Here is a 19,396-nt window from a genome sequence, read left to right as displayed (position 1 = left end):
GCCCGGTCCCCAGGCTGCTGGCCCTGATTGGCACCCCTTACCTCATTCAGGGGTGGGGCAAGCTGGCCCACCACCCACAGCCCCTCCCCATGTCCAGCCCCACCCCCAATCAGCCCCCCCACCCTAATCGGGGGTGGGCCCACCAGCCAATCGACTGAGGCCCTTTCCCCCAGCTGGCCTAGCTCTGATCACCCCAATCAGGGCAGGCCAGCCAACCTCCCGCCATCTCCTCCTCCCAACAGGCTCAGCCCTGATCCACCCAATCGGGGCCAGGCCAGCCGGACCCCACCCATGCGTGAATTCATGCACTGGGCCTCTAGTACAATATAAAACACATGAGCAAAAATATTATATATATGCACATACAGTACAAAGACATAAATAAGGAACTTTATTGTATCTTTCTATTTTATCTATTTGAAATACTGATTATACAGTATAAATAATTCTTTTAAATATTAAATGATGGTCTTTCAGAGTAACCAATGAAATTACTCTTGGACTTTAGGTATCAACCTTGACACTACTAGCTCTCCCTCATCCATAACCATCCAGTAAGTCACCAGTTTCTGTGGATAAACTACCTTTATCATATTACACATACACACATCTATGTTTCAGTCTTGTTAGATAAATCCCCAAACTGGGATTGCTTTCCTTCCACAGTGCTCACTATCCAGTGCTTGGCAAGACTGGCTGCTTTGTCCTTTGAGAGTCACAGAGAGAACCCAGGTCAGAGTGAGCAAGTGCATAGGCAGTGAGTTTTTAAAAAACTTTTTAAAAATTTATTTTGAGAGAGAGAGAGAGAGAGAGAGAGAGAGACCAATGTGAGAGAGAAGCGTTGCTTGGTCGCCTCCTGTACACACCCTGGCGGGGGGAGAAAAACCACAATCTATGTGTGTGCCCTGACCAAGAACCAAACCAGCAACCTTCCAGTGCACAGGACGACACCTGAGCCACTCTGGCTGGGCTAGGCACCGCCATTTTGTAACCAAATCATGGGCATTGATCCCTTTGCCGTCTTCTGTGGAGTCACTACTGACACTCACACTTACGGGGAGGACACACATTCACACCACACGAGGAAGTTGCAGACCATGGGAGTCACTGAGGAGGGAACTGGTGACCCGAGAGGTCCGTGCCTTGCCCAGAATCACAGACGGTCAGAATGCAGAGCCTGAGATAAACCCAGCTGTGTCCTCAAAGGGGAGTCCTAGGTGCCCCCAGGTTTCCTCAGGGCTCTGGAAAAGGCTGTGTTGGTGAAATCCTGTACAGACATGGAGATGGCATGGGGGAGACGGTGGGCATTTGCCAGCCTAGCCAGGCATTGGCCAGTATTTGTCTGAAAAGGAGCCCAGATTTGGAACCACAGATGTGCACCTCTGTTCATAACCCACCCAGGGTGGAGAGAACTGGGCTCCCTTTATACTGAGCTCACATTTAAGCAATTCTGAATCACACCCTCATTGGATAATTGGAAAGTTGAGGCACATAGACAGGCAGATGCTGCCCAGTGTACATGACATTCAGAGCCCAGAGTTCAGGAATGCTCAGGCCTTCCAGGCCAAGGCTCCCACCTCCCCACAGAGTTGGTCTGGAAATTAGAAATCCTGACACACTGGGCAGCTCCTGCCTGTTCCTCCCTCTGTGGGGGCCGTTTTGTTGTGGGATCCAGAAAGGGAGCTCTGGCACGTACACACACACCCACACACACACACACACTATGTGATGACCGTGGGTGGGATTAGAAGAAAAGCAGACACAGAGGAGGTGACAACAGGAAGGAAAAGAGGTTGGAGGCACTACCTACATGTGACTGTTCTCCTACTTTACAGCTCCTCCCCCACAGGAGCCTGAACAGCCCTAAGAAGCACTTGCTCCATAACCCACTGTGCAGGCAGGAGAGAGACGGGCCCTGACAGGCACAATGACTTATCCAGGATCAAGAAGAGGTAAGACTGAAGGGTTGAGTCTGAGCCCAGGTCTGACTCCTCAAATCTGGGACCCTGGCTGCACCCAGAGCTTCTAGGGGGCTGGGCAGAGGGCTGTGCTGGTGCCACTGTGTACAGAGAAGGTGTTTCATGGAGAAGAGGGGTCTGCAGACAGCAGCCCACAGGACTACTTGCATAGCTGTCATGAGATGAGGGGACTCAGGGATGACAATCCCAGGTATGAGGTCACTATCCAATAGTACTTGAAACCCCCTAACGAGGCAACCACATTTTAGCTCAACAGGCAGCTCACTTGCCAAATGCATTTGCCAGTGCAAGGTGTTCTCTTGCTGTGCTCCCCGTGACTGGTGCTCTTGCTTCCAGAGACCCCGCAGTGAGAGCTTTTCCAGACGGTGCCGACGTTGGTTCAACCCTCATCCCTGACGTATCTGGCCATTTTCTAGAATATGGCCTCAGGTAACACAAGGTGGCCAGGGTCAGAACAATCCTGGCTAGGCCACCTCTGTGCGCCATCCCTGTGCAGCCCACATACCCCTGGGAGAGAAACAGGCTGCTGGGTCTTGGATAACCTAGCAGTCCTGTCATGGTCACACCCCAGGGCAGGGCAGGCAGGTGGAGATGGGCCTCCAGAGGGGTCTCTTACCTGTGCCAATGGGAATCCTAGGCCCTCAGGCTGTCACACCTTTTCCTCTGCAGTGGAGGTTTGAGCTGATCACACTGTGTGTGTGTGTCTGGAGTGGAGGGTCACAGGGGTCACAGAACCAGCAAAACAGGGCTCTGAGGCTGTCCTCCTGGTGACTGGGAACTGTCTTTACAGAGCTCCGCACAGGAGAACCAAGAGGAGCTGACGGATGGAGTCCTCACCTCCATGCCCCTGCAGGAGGCACAGGTGCCCCATACATCCTCCAGCATGCAGCAGGGCGGGGGGGTGAGTGTTCATTACTCTGAGGTAGAATATTAAATTTTACTAGATGATCCTGGGTACAGGCAGGACCAGGTGGAGGAGGACTTCGAAGTGGAAGAACCCAAGAAACAACACCAAGGAGTAGTAAGAATGCCACTCATGACCAGGCAACAAGATGCCAACAAGAAAGTTAAGGCGTGGCTATGCAAGGTCCAAATGTGGAAGGAAGACCTGGACCTGGAGGAAGTCTCTGGAGAATATCCCCAAAGTGGAGGAGGACCTGGATGACTCACTAGAAAACTGCTGTATGACTCACTAGAAAACTTCAGTGACAGTGGCCCATGAGAGTGTCCTGAGCACCATCCTCTCATGGATACAAAGATACTGTCACTACAATTCCCATTGCTCAAGCCAGTGAAGATCTAGGTGGCAGGGGCACAGCACTACTTCAGTGCTGCTCTGTGAGTCTTCATGGAGCTGCTGTCACACAAGAAGCCCAACTGGCTGGGCAACATGTGCTTCCTGGTCATCTCACTGGGTTTCCACCCTGTGACCAGGTACCTGCGCTCTGTGGGTTATCGCTACAACTTCTTCTAAGACCTGGCCTGGCGGAACCTGTTCCCCAATCTGGAGGTCTGGAGGGCTGTGCAGGACACACTGGGCATGTGTTGAGAATCACACAGTACATCCAGGGGGCCAACTGTGTCCACCAGCTGCCCATCAAGGAAGCCATGCTCTCCTACAAGCAGAAGCGCTCCATGAAGAAGTGTCCTTCCACTTCATTCCCTTCGTGGGGATGGTGGAATTTGAAATAGCGGGACTGCCTTGGGCCACATCAGGAGACACAGACCATGCAGTGTCCTTGGGTTTCAGCTTGCTTTCATCCACCCCGCCATACAAGTTTTCACCACCTAAGAGGCCACACTACCCACTTCCCCAAGGCAAAATATCAGGGTGCCTTTTGTGCACCCTGCACTGGGGATCGAGCCCACGACCAAGGCATGTGCCCTGACCGGGAATTAAACCTTGACCACCTGGTTCATAGGTCGATGTTCAACCACTGAGCCATGCCAGCTAGGCGATAATAGCTGTTTTAAAAGCCTTCTCTGATATGTGTAACATCTGAGTCCCCTCACGGGTGTCTCCACAGATGTCTTTTCTTTGGCTAAAATCAAACTAGAAACTCTTTCTCTTAGGCAACAGCTCAAATCTCAGTTTAATTCTTTATCCTTTGCTGGAACCTGCTCCATACATGAAGGATTAATTCAGGGGTCATTAAAATGAGAAAACTCGGGCTTGGAGAATTGAAAAAACTTGTGCAGGTCCATGTAACTCGAATTCAGTCCCAGGCTATCTGACCCCAATCTTTACATAACTTGCAATCTTTTGTCACCATGCTCTACCTCTCTAGATCGGGACTGTGGAAAAAAAGATAAAAGGATCTTTGGTCACACTGAGGAACCATGAGTTGGATTCGAACTCTCTTCATGTTGTACCTCTTCAGTTCTAAGAAAAAAGGAAGTGATGTAGAAAGGACTCAGCACAGATAATATTTCTAGTTCCAGCACCACCTGCATTTGCTTTCTTCCCTACTTCTGTCCCTTCAGCTGTACCTGTTGCCTTCCACTTTGTCAGCGAATTCTGAGTATCAGATACCAATGTTCCAAGTCACATTACATGTTGTTCTTAGAGAATCAGTTCACTCTATTCTGTTTGCTCATGGAAGAAAAAAAATTAAACTAGATTTTTTTTAAACATGGAACTATGTGGTTATTTTGTTTAATAAAATGGAATAATATATTGAAAACATTAGATTACTGATTTAAGTGTATCTCATGCCAGCACTTCTAGAACACACAAGAAATTGGCCACTGTCCCAAGGAGACCCAAGAATAACCTGATGCCCAAGTCATCCACATTCTGTGCTTCTTCATGCTCTGCATCCTTGAGTAGATGACCCTCAGGCAGAGGGGTAATTATGTGACCATTTCTCCAGTAGAAAAGAAGAGGTTTCATTTACTGGTGTTATTTTAGCTTCCACCTGCCCCATTGGTCTGTTCATGAAACATCTGCAAGGACAGGATTCAGTTTGCAGGCACCTGCCTTGATAATGCCGTTTCTTACCTCTGTTCTCCCTAGCCCAAAGGAGGAACATATAGTACAAGTGGGGCTGCACCAATAGAGCCTCAACCTGGGCTAGGATTATCATGTCGAGAAGAAGACAAGACGGTAAGGTACTCTCCAAGCCAACAGTGGCTCACCTCATCTGGCCCTTATAGTGTGCTGAAGGCCTCTACCTAAGCTCCCCTGAAAAGTACCAAGAAAATATCACAAGGCTAAATGACTTGACCAAACCACCTGGGCTGTTTTTCTGGTGAGTGGATTGCTAGGATCCCAAGGGGCCACAGAGGTATCTTAGACAGGTCCCTAATGTATTAGCCTCTCTTGGACCAGCTCACAGTGTTCTCAGTCCTCTTGGGTGTTGAGTACTCCATAGAATTAATTATCTCTAATTTACCAAGTCTTAAGATTGGCCCAACCTATAACTAAGAACAGAAGAATCTCAATTCCAGGAGTATTGATAAAATTAGAAGAATGCATTTCTCATGGGTTCTCTGAACAAGTACAAAGGGCAGGCATTAGCAGCAAATTCTCACAGAAACAGGGATGTTATGTGGCTGCTCTTAGGTCCTAGGTGGTGTTCTGTGACTGTAGTTTCTCAGGATAACATATGCTGGCATGATCATAATTTTAACCAGAGCTTTTGTCCTTTTTTTCCTCAGAATGGACAAAAATAAGAACGCCTCTAATACTGTGAGGCTAAAGGAGAAATTTGAACAGGTGCAGTGATGGCAAGAATCATTATTCAACATATTCAGAGCATGAAGCAAATTTCCTTTTGGTGCCTTTAAATGGAGTTCCTGTCACCTTCTTCTGACCATCTACCGTGTGAGAGACGTATGTGAGGCAAACAGAAGCCTTCCAGTAGCACCCTCAGCAATTGGCAAGAACAACCAGGTAAGGACTAAGAGAGAAGACACATGACTCCATTTTGCTTATTTTCTCTCCCTTCTTTTCCTTTGCCCATCCTACCCCGTAGACACTTGGGAGCCCATCTTGCACAAGTAGTCCTATACCAACAATGATGACACTGGGCTGCTTCAGTGACCTAAAGAGGCAGAGTCCCCTGTCCATAAAACCTTACAGACAATGAGAGTCATGTGCTGTAAAGAGACCAGGGCACAGGAATCAACAGGGACTTCTCTTCAGATAATTCCACGCTGATCCCTGTCACTCAAACCCCAGCCTTTGCAGGAGACACACACGACCTCACACACTCACACACATGCACAAACACGTGAACAGACACACTCAGGCCCCCACACCGCATGAAGAGATTAAAAGGATGTGGCTTCAACCAAGCAAATGTGTCTGCTATTATGGAATCTCTAGAAAAGAGAGGCTGCATTATTCTGCACTCTTTCATTTTATACATTTTATGAGCCCATGGTTTGGTTTGAGGGAATGGTTTCTATAATTTATTTTTTTAATAAGTAATACATTCACATGGCTTAAACTTCTCACTATGTTTTACACCTAAAACTAATATAATCAATATAAAATTGTATACCAAACTATTTAAAAACAAAAAAATGAGAGGAAAATAATGTACTACAAGGTACACATGAAAATCTCCCTCCTTCTCCTGTGTCTCATCCACCCAACCCCCAAACTTCTCACTAGTAATCACTGCTACTGGCTTTCTGTTTAGTTTTTCAGAGATTTTTATCGAACATACTAGTCAACAAAATATATATTATTTGGGGAGGTGAAATTAAAATGTTTATATTTGGACCAATTACAGAAATAGAAGTTTCAGACATCTTCTGATCACTCAGCCTCCCCCCTTCACACACACACACACACACACACACACACACACACACACACCTTATTTCCTCTGTTTTTAACCCTATAACTTGTACTTCTTTCCTCTGGATGTTTCTTTCTTCATAAGTGAGAAACACGAGTTCTCTAAATTTCATTTCCATTTTCAAATGTGAACCTAGTCCAGAAAGCATCCTAGCTAAGTTTGCCAAAAATTATAAGCAACTACAGAAAATTTGTGTGTTAAAACAGCAGAGCTAATATAAAATGTAAGAATAAATTTGTTTTGAGTTAAGAGAGTTTTAGTTTATAACAAGCCTGGAAAATGCCCACTGACCCCATTCAGAAAGGAAGGGCAATGCATTCAATGAGTTTTATGTTTTGATAAAGTACTTGGTATTCACGAGGCAAGAGCTGGCCTAAAAGTTGGGACTAAACTTTAGCAAATGGAGAAAGAAAAGGGAAGTAAGGTCTGTCTGTGACTCAGGGCTCTGAGAGAAAAGCTGGTGGGGGATTAGGGCTGAGGTTCCTGTGTCTGCTGAGCCAGAAATGGTCAAGAGGCAAGATTGAGGGGAGTGGAGAGTATGAAGCCTTTTTATCTGCCTTAGTCAGTTGACCTTCTGTCCTGAGTGAGGGAGGTGAGGGTGGGCTCTGGGCAGTGGAAAAGGCAACAGCTGTTGGGCCAGGAAACTACAGAAGTGATTATACTCATTAGGGGGTTTTGGGAAAGGTCAACCAATGCAGCCATGTACTGAACCCCACTAACCCATCCGCTAACACCTAGAGCTATGTCTATGGGGTATGGAGAACGCCAAGTCTAATAAACAGAGGACCTGAGTAGTGCAGGGACCCTTGGGAGAGGGTGGTGGAAAAGCCATCTATTACAGTCACATTTTGGCTAATTGCACACAACCTGGTGATCTTGGGGACTCTAGCTGCTAGCAGACAAGGTGTGGTGATTTATGAAGACCATGAGGAGGGTGGAGAGCACAAGTCTTAGAATTAAACAATTGGGACTAGATCCAGTTCTGCCCCTGCTGGTTGTGACTTAGTGCTATTTATTCATTTTTCTACAGGCAGGGTGTCCTTTACTTATTAAATTATTAATTACTCTTAAGAATATTAATTCTTTCTATAATGTATGCTGAAAGCATCTTCCCATATTTTTGTTGGCCTTTTACTATGAAACCAATTTTTTCACCTTTATTATTGCATTTTTTTTTTATTTTTTTTTTTTTAGTTAGAAAGGACACGCTTGTCCTGAGATCAAATAACTATTGTACTATAATTTCTTCTGGTTACTTTATAGCTGTGGTTTTCAACCTTCTGGCCCTTTAAATACAGTTCCTCATGTTGTGACCCAACCATAAAATTATTTTCGTTGCTACTCCATAACTGTAATGTTGCTACTGTTATGAATTGTAATGTAAATATCTGATATGCAGGATGGTCTTAGGCGACCCCTGTGAAAGGGTCGTTCGACCGCAAAAGGGGTTGTGACCCACAGGTTGAGAGCTGCTGCTTTATAGTTATATCTGTAGATGAAATGCTTTAGATACCTGAAATTTGTCCAGTAATCACCGTGGGGGATGAATCTAACTTAATTTTCCCGTAAGTGTTAACTAGCTTGTCTCAGCAACGTTTGTTCAATCCCTATTCCTTTATCTACCAAGTGGCAATGCCACCTTCAGCAGACCAGAATCTGATGTATATTGTGTTCTATTCCTGGGCTTCCTACTTTTGCCTTTGGTGGGTTTTTTAATAAAAGCTTGCAACAGGCCCTGGAATATCCACATACAAGAGGAAACCAGTTTGGTGAGAGATAGCCATGGTCAGTGAGGGAATAAAACACCAATTGCCATTATTACCTGGTAACTAGTTATTGTACTGGATGCAACTAGGGCTGACAGAGTTATAGGACATGCTCTTTGGAGGGAAAGGGTGGCACAGGAAAACTAATTCTGTGGGTTAATTCCTCAGCCGAAACACTCTTCCATTCCCAGAAGTCCACCCAGAAAGACTGCATTTTCTTTGTTTGACATCTTTATGTCTCTGTAACCAGGCTTTCAACATATTCCTATGACCAGGACTCCATTAACTCAAAGCTACTAGAATGTGAGGAACTAGTAACAAAAAAGTTCAGGCTGTTTTGACTTGCATCTCTCAGATGATTAGTGGCTTTGAGCATTTTTTCATATGCCCTTTGGCCTTCTGTATGTCCACTTTGGAGAAGTGTCTATTTAAGTCTTTTGCCCATTTTTAAATTGGATTGTTTATCTTCCTTTTGTTAAGTTGTATGAGTTCCTATAAATTTTGGAAGCAGGGGAAGAGATCAACCAATGAACTCATATGGGTATATTCATAACCCATAGACACAGACAACAGGGTGGTGAAGGCCTGGAGGTAGGAGGGGCTGGGAGAGGGCAGTGGGGAAAAAGGAGACATATGTAATACGTTCAACAATAAAAATTTTTTTAAAAAGGGTTCAGCTGTTTCCTCTGTCTGGTATTACCTCTACCCAATTTTACTTTCTATTCTTTGGGTTTATTTATTCACACACACTGGATACTCACAGAATATCTATGTTGCACCAGGCTCAGGGCTAATGCTACATTCCAAAGATGAACAAGATAGGCATTTTCCTTGCCTGCCCTCAATGGTGCTCGCACCAGTGAGAGTGTGAAGGACACAGACCAGTTGATGGTCACAATGCAGAGTGGCACATGCTCTGATGGGGAAGGCGCAGGGGCAGGGGGCATGAGCCTGCGTTTGCTGTAAGAGGATAAACAGGGAAGGATTCCTAGAAGAAGTACATCTAAGCTGAGATCTGAAGTTTAGCTAGATAGATGGATGAGAGAGGGAGGACTATTTCAGCCCGAGGAAATAAGATGGGCAGAGACTTAGCATGGACTAATGTCATAATGTCCACACGAATACCACAACCGTTAAGCCAACAAACACCTCCAGGTTAGCCCCAAAACGTATGTATTGGACTGATGCTTATATAATGAAGTTTAAAGACAACACCTCTTTCCCATTACAAACAAATCTTTTCTTTCCATTGGCACCAAGTACAAGTATTTGCAAAAATTTCATTGAAGTACATGAGACTTCCATTGTTGTAGGTCCCAACCAGTTAAACATTGGAGATTTCATATGATTCCATCTAGGTTAGAAGAGCAACACTGGCATATTTCCTAGTTTTCAGAGTTCATAAAGCAGGACTTATCAGCCTCATTCAATTGTCCCAACTTTGTGCTTACAGACAGATGGAATGGGAAAACCTGACCAGCGTCTCGGAATTTTTCCTCCTGGGGCTCCCTGTGCAGCCAGAGCAACAGGAAGTCCTCTTTGGGCTCTTTCTGTCCATGTACCTGATCACAGTGGCAGGCAACCTCCTCATCATTCTGGCCATCATCGCTGACGCTCAACTCCACACTCCTATGTACTTCTTCCTGGTCAACCTCTCCCTCACTGACACCTGCTTCGTGTCCACCACAGTCCCCAAGATGCTGGCAAACATATGGATCCAGAGTCAGGTCATCTCATATGCGGGGTGTCTATCGCAACTATATTTTTTTCTGCTGTTTGGGATGCTGGAGGCGTTCCTCTTAGCGGTCATGGCCTATGACCGCTATGTGGCCATATGCCACCCACTCCATTACATCATGGTCATGAGCCCTGGGCTCTGTGTCTGCCTCGTGTCTGCATCTTGGATCGTGACCGCCCTCAGCTCCCTCTTACACACGCTCTTGCTGGACAGCCTGTCCTTCTGTGCAGGCCACGAGATCCCACACTTCTTTTGTGACGTCAACCCCCTTCTGAGTCTGTCCTGCACTGACCCCTTCACCAACGAGCTGGTGATCTTCACCGTCGGTGGTCTCATGGGCCTGGTTTGCGTGCTTTGCCTGATTATCTCTTACATGTCCATTTTCTCCACCATCCTGAAGATCCCTTCAGCTCAGGGGAAGAGGAAAGCCTTTTCCACCTGCAGTTCTCACCTGTCTGTGGTCTCTCTATTCTTTGGGACCTCCTTTTGTGTTTATTTCAGTCCCCCCTCAACCCGCTCAGCGCAGAAGGGAGCTGTTGCTTCGGTGATGTACACCGTGGTCACCCCGATGCTAAATCCCTTTATCTACAGTTTGAGGAACAGAGACATCAAGTCTTCCCTGAGAAAGGTAATCTGGGTTAGGAAAGTTCACTCCCTTCAGTGGTAGTGACTTCACCTCCAATATGGGGGCCTCCACCCAATTGCACTCCCCATAAGGAAGCAGTAAGGAGCAAGACAGGGAGGGAAGGTGGAGACTTCACTTCTAGGACCTGTGATTTGAACTGGAAATATTCATGCCTACTAAGTAAGCTATAGGAGTGCATCAGAACAAACCCATTATCTTTAGCTTAAGTTCTTAAAATCTTAATGTTCTAAAATTATAGCCACCCAAATTTATAATAAATAATGTGCTTGAATACTTTGAAACAACATGGGGCCACTTGGGGCAAAAATAAGAGATTTTCTTATTGTGCTGTTGTATGTGGCCAAGATAACTTTCCCATCACTGTGACCTTGATGACTTGAATCCCACCAACAATGTTTTGCCCTGGGACTCCCCGTGTCTGTGCCCTGATGCTGAAAGAATAGAAACTGGGACTTGGAAGGACCTGATGAGTATATAGATAGACCTACTGCGATATTTTGCTAAGCATCCAAGACCCCACTCCTCTTAACATCTTCAATTTCATGTGAAAACTTAATTTTTATTTTTGGGAAAACTTTCCCAAGTCAATTTCATCTTTGCAGTTCTCATGCTTACCACTTGGCATGATACCTGACACCGTTAATACGTGTTGTACACCATTGGCTTGATTGTAATCATAAAGTTAGGGGCCAGGAAAGAGTGATTTTATGGACACTTCATCATTTCTTACCTGAATGATTGACACCCCTCCTAGAAGTTCTCAGTCTCCAGTCTCTCCCTTCCCATCTATTCTGCACAGTTACATCACCATGACGCCCACCCTGTTGGGGGTCACCAGTAGCCTCATACTGCCCGCAGAACAAAGTGCACACTTCTCTTCCTAGCAGTCAGGTCCACCTTCACATGTGGTCCACAGTTACCTGGCTCTGTCCTGTGTTTCTCCCAAGATCATCTCAGGCCAACATTTTCATCATATGCTGATGGATGTTCATGGTTACCAAAAAGCGATGTCAGTAAAAGTTGGGGGAAATATATGTACAACAAGGTACACCATAACCAATGAGATTCTGTAAAAAAATAAGCGACTACTGGGTGCTAGTTTTCATTCGTGTCTATTTCACTTTAGTACCCGGTTGCATGCTGCAATGACATAGGCTGCGATTACTGCAGATAATCTCTCTCCAGTGGAAGTCAGTTGTGGATAGCCAGCTCACCTGCTCCCTACTTACCTTACAGCAAGTTCACATGCTACCTTCTGACAATAGAAGGTAGCAGAGTGGTAGACTGTGTGGCGCTAGAGTTAGACTGAAGCATGTTGAATTCTTGGCTTTGCCCCTTGTAAGCTGTGTGACCCTGGGCTATTACTTAACCTTCCAAAGCAAGTACAACCTACCTTATTGTGTTGTCAAGATATTTGACTAATATTTGTAAAGCATTCTCTGTGATGAATTAGATATGCATGGAAGCTTGTAAAGGGTTAATTCCTAGTCTGCAGTGTCTTTTCAATAAGTTAGCGATTGTGGTGGAAGTCCTTGTTAAAGTTAAAGTTGATCAGCAGCAGATAACGCGAATTCACTCGAAGAGCTGCTGAGAAGAAATTGCCTCTAACCTGCACTGTGAAACTACAAGGGATCCTGGGCTTTAATCACGCTTTTGGAGAACATTGTGGGAGCTAATGCCGGATCGTCCACTTACCAAGATTCAGATGCTGGGAAGATTTCAGTCTACCTTTGAAACCATGCCTACTGGGTGCTTAAGCTTAAAGTAACAATGTACCTACTTCACTTGAAATACACAGCTTGGCACTACTCCATAGTCCCTCCTCCTTAATTGACAGATGTGCATATTTTGCTGTTTAAATTAATATTCACCAATATTTGTAGTTCTATCTTTTAAGTTACATGTTATTCTTTCATATTTATGTTTTGTATATGAATGTCCCTGTCACAACACAGTTTACATAGTTGTCATAATTATACTTTTTGAGCTGTGCCAATAGCCCTTACACCATAGTTTTGTCAAAGAGTGCCCTACTGTACTGCTTGAGGATTAATTCACATTTTTTAATATTAAAAAGTAACATTTTGACAAGCATTACTTTTGCATGGTTTTATTCTCCTAGCCTACTTTCTTAAAAACAAGTATGTCACATTTAGTCATGGACAGTTTTAAAGCTCATGTTCTATATTGCCAAATTGTTATCAAATCATAACTGTTTCCCCAATGTTGCATCAATATTGTTTCATATTGTTATTCATTTTACAAGCAGCAAATGTACTAGCATTTTATTATATTTACTTAATAAACATATTATAACATAATATAATTATTGGTAAGAGTGATTATATTCCAGAAGCATTGAAAACTGAAAATTATTTCTATTATCTAGAGTTACAGCAAATTTTCTATATTGTTAATACCCAGCAGAACATTTAGAAATAGAAATATTTGTAAATGAAGTATATAGTGACCTCATCACAAGTTTGAAAAAGCATTTTTTCTTTTTTACAAAAATTATATATACAGGGTGTCCCAAAAAAGCATACACTTTAACAGCTGATAGATTAATTTTTAAAGTGTATTTTAATAAGCACTGCTTTTATAGTTAGTGTATATATACATTTTTGAGGACGCCCTGTATTTAAGGTATAAAACATAATTGAGATATACTGTATATATATATATATATGCAAAGTAAAATCATAACCAGTCAAATTAATTAACATATCAACCTCCTCACATAATTACCTTTTTTTCTGGTGAGAGCATATGAAACTTACTCCTTTAGCAAATTGTCATTATTCAGCACTATTATATACTGCAGGCATCCTGCTGTACATTAGATCCCTAGAACTTATTTATCCTACATAACTGGAATTTTGAAACCTTTGACTAACATCTCTCTATTACCCTCTCCTCCCTGCCCTGGTGACCACCATTCTATCCCCTGCTTCTATGCATTTAACAATTTTAGATCCCACATATAAATAAGAGCATGCAGTCTGGCTTATTTTAGCATACTATCCTCAAGATTTATGCATATTGTCACACATGGCAGAATTTCCTTGTTTATAAAAGCTGAAATATATTCTAGAGTACATATATGCTACACTTCCTTTGTCCATTCATCCCCTCATAGACACTTGGGTTCTTCCCATATCTTGGCTGCTGTGAACAATGTTGCAATAAACATGGGAATGTCTGGAGGCACTGATTTGATTTCCTTTGAATATATACCCAGAAAACGGGTTGCTGGATCATACGGTAGTCCAGTATTTAAAATTTGAGAAACCCCATACTATTTTCCATAATGACTAGACCACCAACAGAGAATGAGGGTTTCTTTTCTTCCAGATTCTTGCCAACATTGGTTATTTTGTCTTTTTATAATAGCCCTCCTAACGTGTGTAAAGTGATATCTCATAGAGATTTTTATTTACATTTCCCTGATGATTAGTGATTTTGAGCATCTTTTATTATTATTTTTAAAAAATATTTTTATTGATTTTTAGAGAGGAAGGGAGAGGGAAACCCTTCAGTCCGCAAGCCACTGAGCCAAACCGGGGTGAGCATCTTTTATATACCTAATAGCTGTTTGTATATTTTTATTGGAAAAATGGCTATTCAGGTCCTTTATCTGGTTTATATTTTTTTTAATCCTCACCTGAGTATATGCTTTGAGGGAGGAAGGGAGTTAGAGATAGAGATAGAGATAGAGATAGAGATAGAGATAGAGATAGAGATAGAGATAGAGGTAGATTTAGGGGTAGGGGTAGGGGTAGGGGTAGGAGTGTGGACAGGGGTAGGAATAGGGAGAGAGAGAGAGACAGAGAGAGAGAGATAACATCAATGTGAGAGAGAAACATTGATTGATTGCCTTCTGTATACTCCCTGACTAGGAATCAGACCCGCACCCAGGTATGTGCCCAGACTGGGTATCAAGCCGGCAATCGAACCGGCAACCCTTCTGTGCACAGGACGACACTCAACCAACTGAGCCACTCCAGCCAGGCCTGTTACCTGTGTTTTTTAACTGGGTAGTTTATTTTTTACTATTGGATGAGGCTCCCTTGTGGCCCATGGACAGGCTTCTTGATGGAGTTTGCAAAGCAGTTAGTAAGCTGAATCCCTACAATGCCCTCCAAGCGTCCTAGCTGCTGCTCTCCCAACCTCTACCCATCCCCTGTCATGCAGCTCATGACTCAGTCCTCTGGATGGGGTGAGAGAGAAATGGACTTGCGGCAGCTTCCCACAGAGCTGGGGAAGCCAGTCATTCCTTCGTACACGCTCATTTCCAGCCCCACTCCCTGACACCACGGGAGAAATCATGAGCCTAGAACAGTGATGGCGAACCTATGACACTCGTGTCAGAGGTGACACGCAAACTCATTTTTTTGGTTGATTTTTCTTTGTTAAATGGCATTTAAATATATAAAATAAATATCAAAAATATACATCTTTGTTTTACTATGGTTGCAAATATCAAAAAATTTCTATATGTGACACGGCACCAGAGTTAAGTTAAGGTTTTTCAAAATGCTGACGCGCCGAGCTCAAAAGGTTCGCCATCACTGGCCTAGAAGGTCTCTCTTGGCACTGAGCTGTGCTGCTTTGAAGAAGGATTGAAGTCAGACTGTTCTTCTTACCCTCTCCAAGGCATCTAAACTCACTGTTTTGGGTTCCAATAGTGTGCTAGAACCTTTCCACTGAAACCTGGACTTCCAAAAATGATTTCTCATCTATGGATGACTGCCCAAGACACTGACCTCCAAGGCTCCCAGACCATGGCTCAGAGGGGCCACTGGTGAGAGGGATTTATAGACCACGGCATGGCCACAACCAGGACCAAGGTCTGTATGCCTATTACCTGGAGCAAGGACAGGTATTGGCCTCTGATGCTGGATCCCACAGCTCGCACAAAGGCCTTTGTTTGTGAATGGATGCCAAATTGTGTTGTAGAAAGAGGTATGAGCAAAGGATATATTTGTTAGCCATTTTGTTGAAGTCATTTGATAGAAAAATAGGGAAAAGTGTTAATGGGATATTACATAAGAGGTATACTTATGGAGAATAACTACATGAAGATGGCTTGTTCATTAGTCATCACGGATATAAAAAGTAAAACCACAATAAGATATTACTATACCCCAAATAAAGCTCAAATGAAAAGAATGGAAAAATAGCAAATCGCGGTAAGAATGTGGAGTAACTGGAATTCATATAAAATGCTGGAGTTTGGGCCAGTAGATACGTATTTTATGGAAATAATTAGATATAATTATTTTATGCATATATATATACACATGAAAAAGTATTATGAAAAAATTGTTTAGTATTTAAAACTAGATATAGACCTGCCCTATTATCCAGAAATTCCCCTCCTACAGATAGATGCCCAACAGCAATGTGTAGCTGTTGTGTAACAGCCGATAATAGAAACCAAAGATGCCTATCAATGGTAGAATGGACTTTCAACGTTATAGTCACACAATAGAACACTATTCAGAAATGAAAATGGACAATCTACAACCTCAGACGGCAATATAGATGAAATCATATATATAACAAGGAGTGAAAAAAGCAGATGATAAAAGAGTTCAAAGGTAATCTCCCATCTAAATAAAGTTAGGAAGCGGGTAAAACTAACTGATGCTATCGGGAGTCAGGGGAGTGACTGCCCTGCAGGAGCCATGTCCAGAGGAGAACCTGAGAGGATCTGCAGGACTGGGGGTGTGTTTCTCATCTGACTGCTGGCGACTCATGTTTGTTTAGTTTCTAAAAAGTCCTGCCAACATTTTCTGATTTGGCTCTATCTCCAAAAACAATGTGAGCATCATTGTTTTTCAATCTGTCTGATTATTATATGATCCGGAGTTCCTGTATGCTTTCCTCTGCTCTTCTTGCTTTCAGAATCCTATTTACCGCGTGTCTGCTTCTCTGGGTTTGGGCTGAATATTGTGCCTAAAAGCTATTAAGAAAATAATTGGAGGTCTAAGATGGCATTATTTCCCTCCAAATATGATTTTTGTCTAATGGCTTTGACTTAGTACTCAGGGTTGTTAGCAATCTGAAAACATCCTAACCCAGATTTAGTGTTTGGGATTTTCCCAGTCCCCCACAGGCGCAAAGCCAGGGGGCAGCATTTCCCTGAAGTCTTCTTTAATTACAGCTCGCTCTTATTCCTCCGGCACCTCCAGGATGGCTGCCCACCGTGGAATTGGTTCACTCCTTAAAAACAACTCATTTCCCAAGACTGTTGTTAATAGATACAAACACTGGAGCAATTCTCCAGCTTCAGCTCAACAAGCTGCCTTGGGATTGCCTCCCCGAGGCATCTCCGGAACTGACAAATAGGCCTGATGTGGCTCCAGCTCGGCCCCTTTCTCAAGAACCTGGTTTCAAGGGCTCAGTTCTCAGAGTCCCTGGGACCCTCAGAGCGCCCACAGCCTTGCATTCTCCTTCTACGCAGGCACTGAAGATCCAGGCACTATTCCCTCCTTCCCAACATCAGCCAACAGAACGAATCACCAAATCCTATTCAGAAACAATGCCTGACAACCCTTTGTGACCTGACAATTTTCATCCTGTGCAGAAGGGGAGCAGCAGAACTAGGCAACTTTGAGGCCAGCACAGAGTGGGTAAGGTCTGGACATCTCAGACATTCTCCTCTGTCCTCCTGTCCCTGCCCCTCGCTTCCCCTCCATCTCTCCCACTCCCTCTCCCTCTCCGCTTTCTTATCTTCTCTCTTCTTCATTTTCTCTATCTCACAAAGACACATACTTTGAAAATCTTCGTATAATCTACCTTCAGTGTGTTTAAAGGTAATACACCAATCCCTCCAATCTTTGTAACATTCTATGGTTTTTAATCTGCTGGCAAACACAAAAGGCTTTAAGGGTGAGATGAGGAGGCTCCAGGAGCTTTGGGCCCTCCCCAAGGTCATGCATGGGGAGCAACCCAGGAGGTAAGGAAGGAAAGTTGTCTAATGCTGAGTTGGAGCCCTTTCCCATACCGTCCCAGACTTTCCCCTCTCCACCCAGCCACACTGCAGAGAGCTTTTTGTCTCCAAAGACAGCTGACCACACAAATGCACAGAACCCGCCGACTCTTACAGACTAGGAGCAGCGGTTCCCAAAGTGTACCTTCAGAACCAGCAGCTGATTTAAAAACAAACAAAAAAAACTTCCTTCTCAAAACTGAAGTAAGGGAACCAGGAAATGGGCTTTTTGTATATCATTCTGATGTGCACTAAAGTGTGGGAGATGCCTGGTTGAGGACTAGAAAGTAGAGGTACCCATTCCTTTGTATATCTTCTGACTATCCCCAGCCCTCTTACCTGTCTCCCACCTTCTCTCCTGTCAGGCAGATGTCCCACAGGGCCCTGCTTCCAGGCAACAGGCTGTGGAAGGAAGTCGTTGCTGATGAGGTCTAAGGGGGTGGACGGCCTTTGTCTCCATGGCAGAAAAAGGTGGTGGCTGGGTGTGCTCAGGGATGGGGTCACTCAGGGAGTCCCTGGGTGTTCTTTTCCATCCTCAGGTCAATGTGGGGTCTTGGAGTGGTCTCTGGAATGAGCCCATCAGTTCTCCTTTCTCATTAAAACTATCAGCTTTTCTAAGAGATCTCTTTATCTTAACATCTCACGTAAGTACTGTGCGTAATAAATGAGCTCATTCGTGGTGAAGAACATAGGAGAATTATGTAACAAAACCAGATTCAGGAGACTGTACATATCAAAAGTCTCCAGAGCCTGTTCAAAGGGTTACTCCTGTTTTAACTCAAATGAAAAGGACCACCACATGGTCACTCTGTCATTTGGAATCTCACTGTTAAAAGTGAAAGGAAGCAACACCTCCCTTCACTAAATGCTTGAATCGAGCCTGCAGTGAACACTCACACTGCTATTTCCTACGGCCTGTTCTAATGCCTTCTGTGATGGGGAACTCACTTCCCCATTTTTGGGAAATACTGTGTCTCTCTCTCTCTCTCTCTCTCTATTTTGGAAAAATACTGTGGCTCTCTCTCTCTCTCTCTCTCTCTCTCTCTCTCTCTCTCTCTCTCGCTCTCTCTCCCCCTCTCTCTCTCATTTTCCAGCTCCTGACCTGGCCAATCCACATCTCTTTGTGTGGGAAGTCTGTAATGACAAGTTTCCTCACTCCTCTTTCTCCTGTAGCCAGCACCAGGGGGCCAACCACAAGCAGTCTCCAAGGGGCCATTCTGGCTCATTCCCTGCAGACACAGGAGGGCTGAGGCTGCTTCCGTGTGAGCCGGAGGCAGAGCCAGGTCCAGGATGGAGACAAGACTGGGCCCCTTAGTCACTCCCTGTCTTCAAAGCAGGGTTTTCAACTTGAGGGATTTGGGAGATAGAAAATTTTGAGAAATAATAAATAATAGAACTCTTTAAGTCCCCACGCAGCTCCTCCCTCTTACACAGGTCAAGGGAGTTTCTCACACTGTCC

The 19,396-nt window shown here is 44.2% G+C and overlaps 1 protein-coding gene across 1 annotated transcript; it reads left to right on the top strand.

The window, feature by feature from the left end:
* The first annotated feature begins 10,013 nt into the window (after nt 1–10,013).
* Nucleotides 10,014–11,781, top strand: LOC102771092 (olfactory receptor 1G1). The gene is made up of 2 exons (XM_006771854.2): nt 10,014–10,922; nt 11,695–11,781. The coding sequence occupies exons 1-2, from the start codon at nt 10,014–10,016 to the stop codon at nt 11,779–11,781; spliced, it is 996 nt and encodes a 331-aa protein (XP_006771917.2).
* The last annotated feature ends 7,615 nt before the right edge of the window (nt 11,782–19,396 follow it).

The sequence above is a fragment of the Myotis davidii genome, unplaced genomic scaffold (assembly GCF_000327345.1).
Source record: "Myotis davidii unplaced genomic scaffold, ASM32734v1 scaffold2965, whole genome shotgun sequence".
In the NCBI taxonomy this organism is placed as follows: domain Eukaryota; kingdom Metazoa; phylum Chordata; class Mammalia; order Chiroptera; family Vespertilionidae; genus Myotis; species Myotis davidii.
This window is presented reverse-complemented; position numbering and strand designations above follow the sequence as displayed.

Coding starts and splice junctions, on each gene's coding strand:
- LOC102771092 (XM_006771854.2), top strand. CDS start 10,014: ATGGAATGGGAAAACCTGACCAGCGTCTCGGAATTTTTCCTCCTGGGG. Junction 10,923..11,694: donor TCAAGTCTTCCCTGAGAAAG/GTAATCTGGGTT, acceptor CACCCCTCCTAG/AAGTTCTCAGTCTCCAGTCT.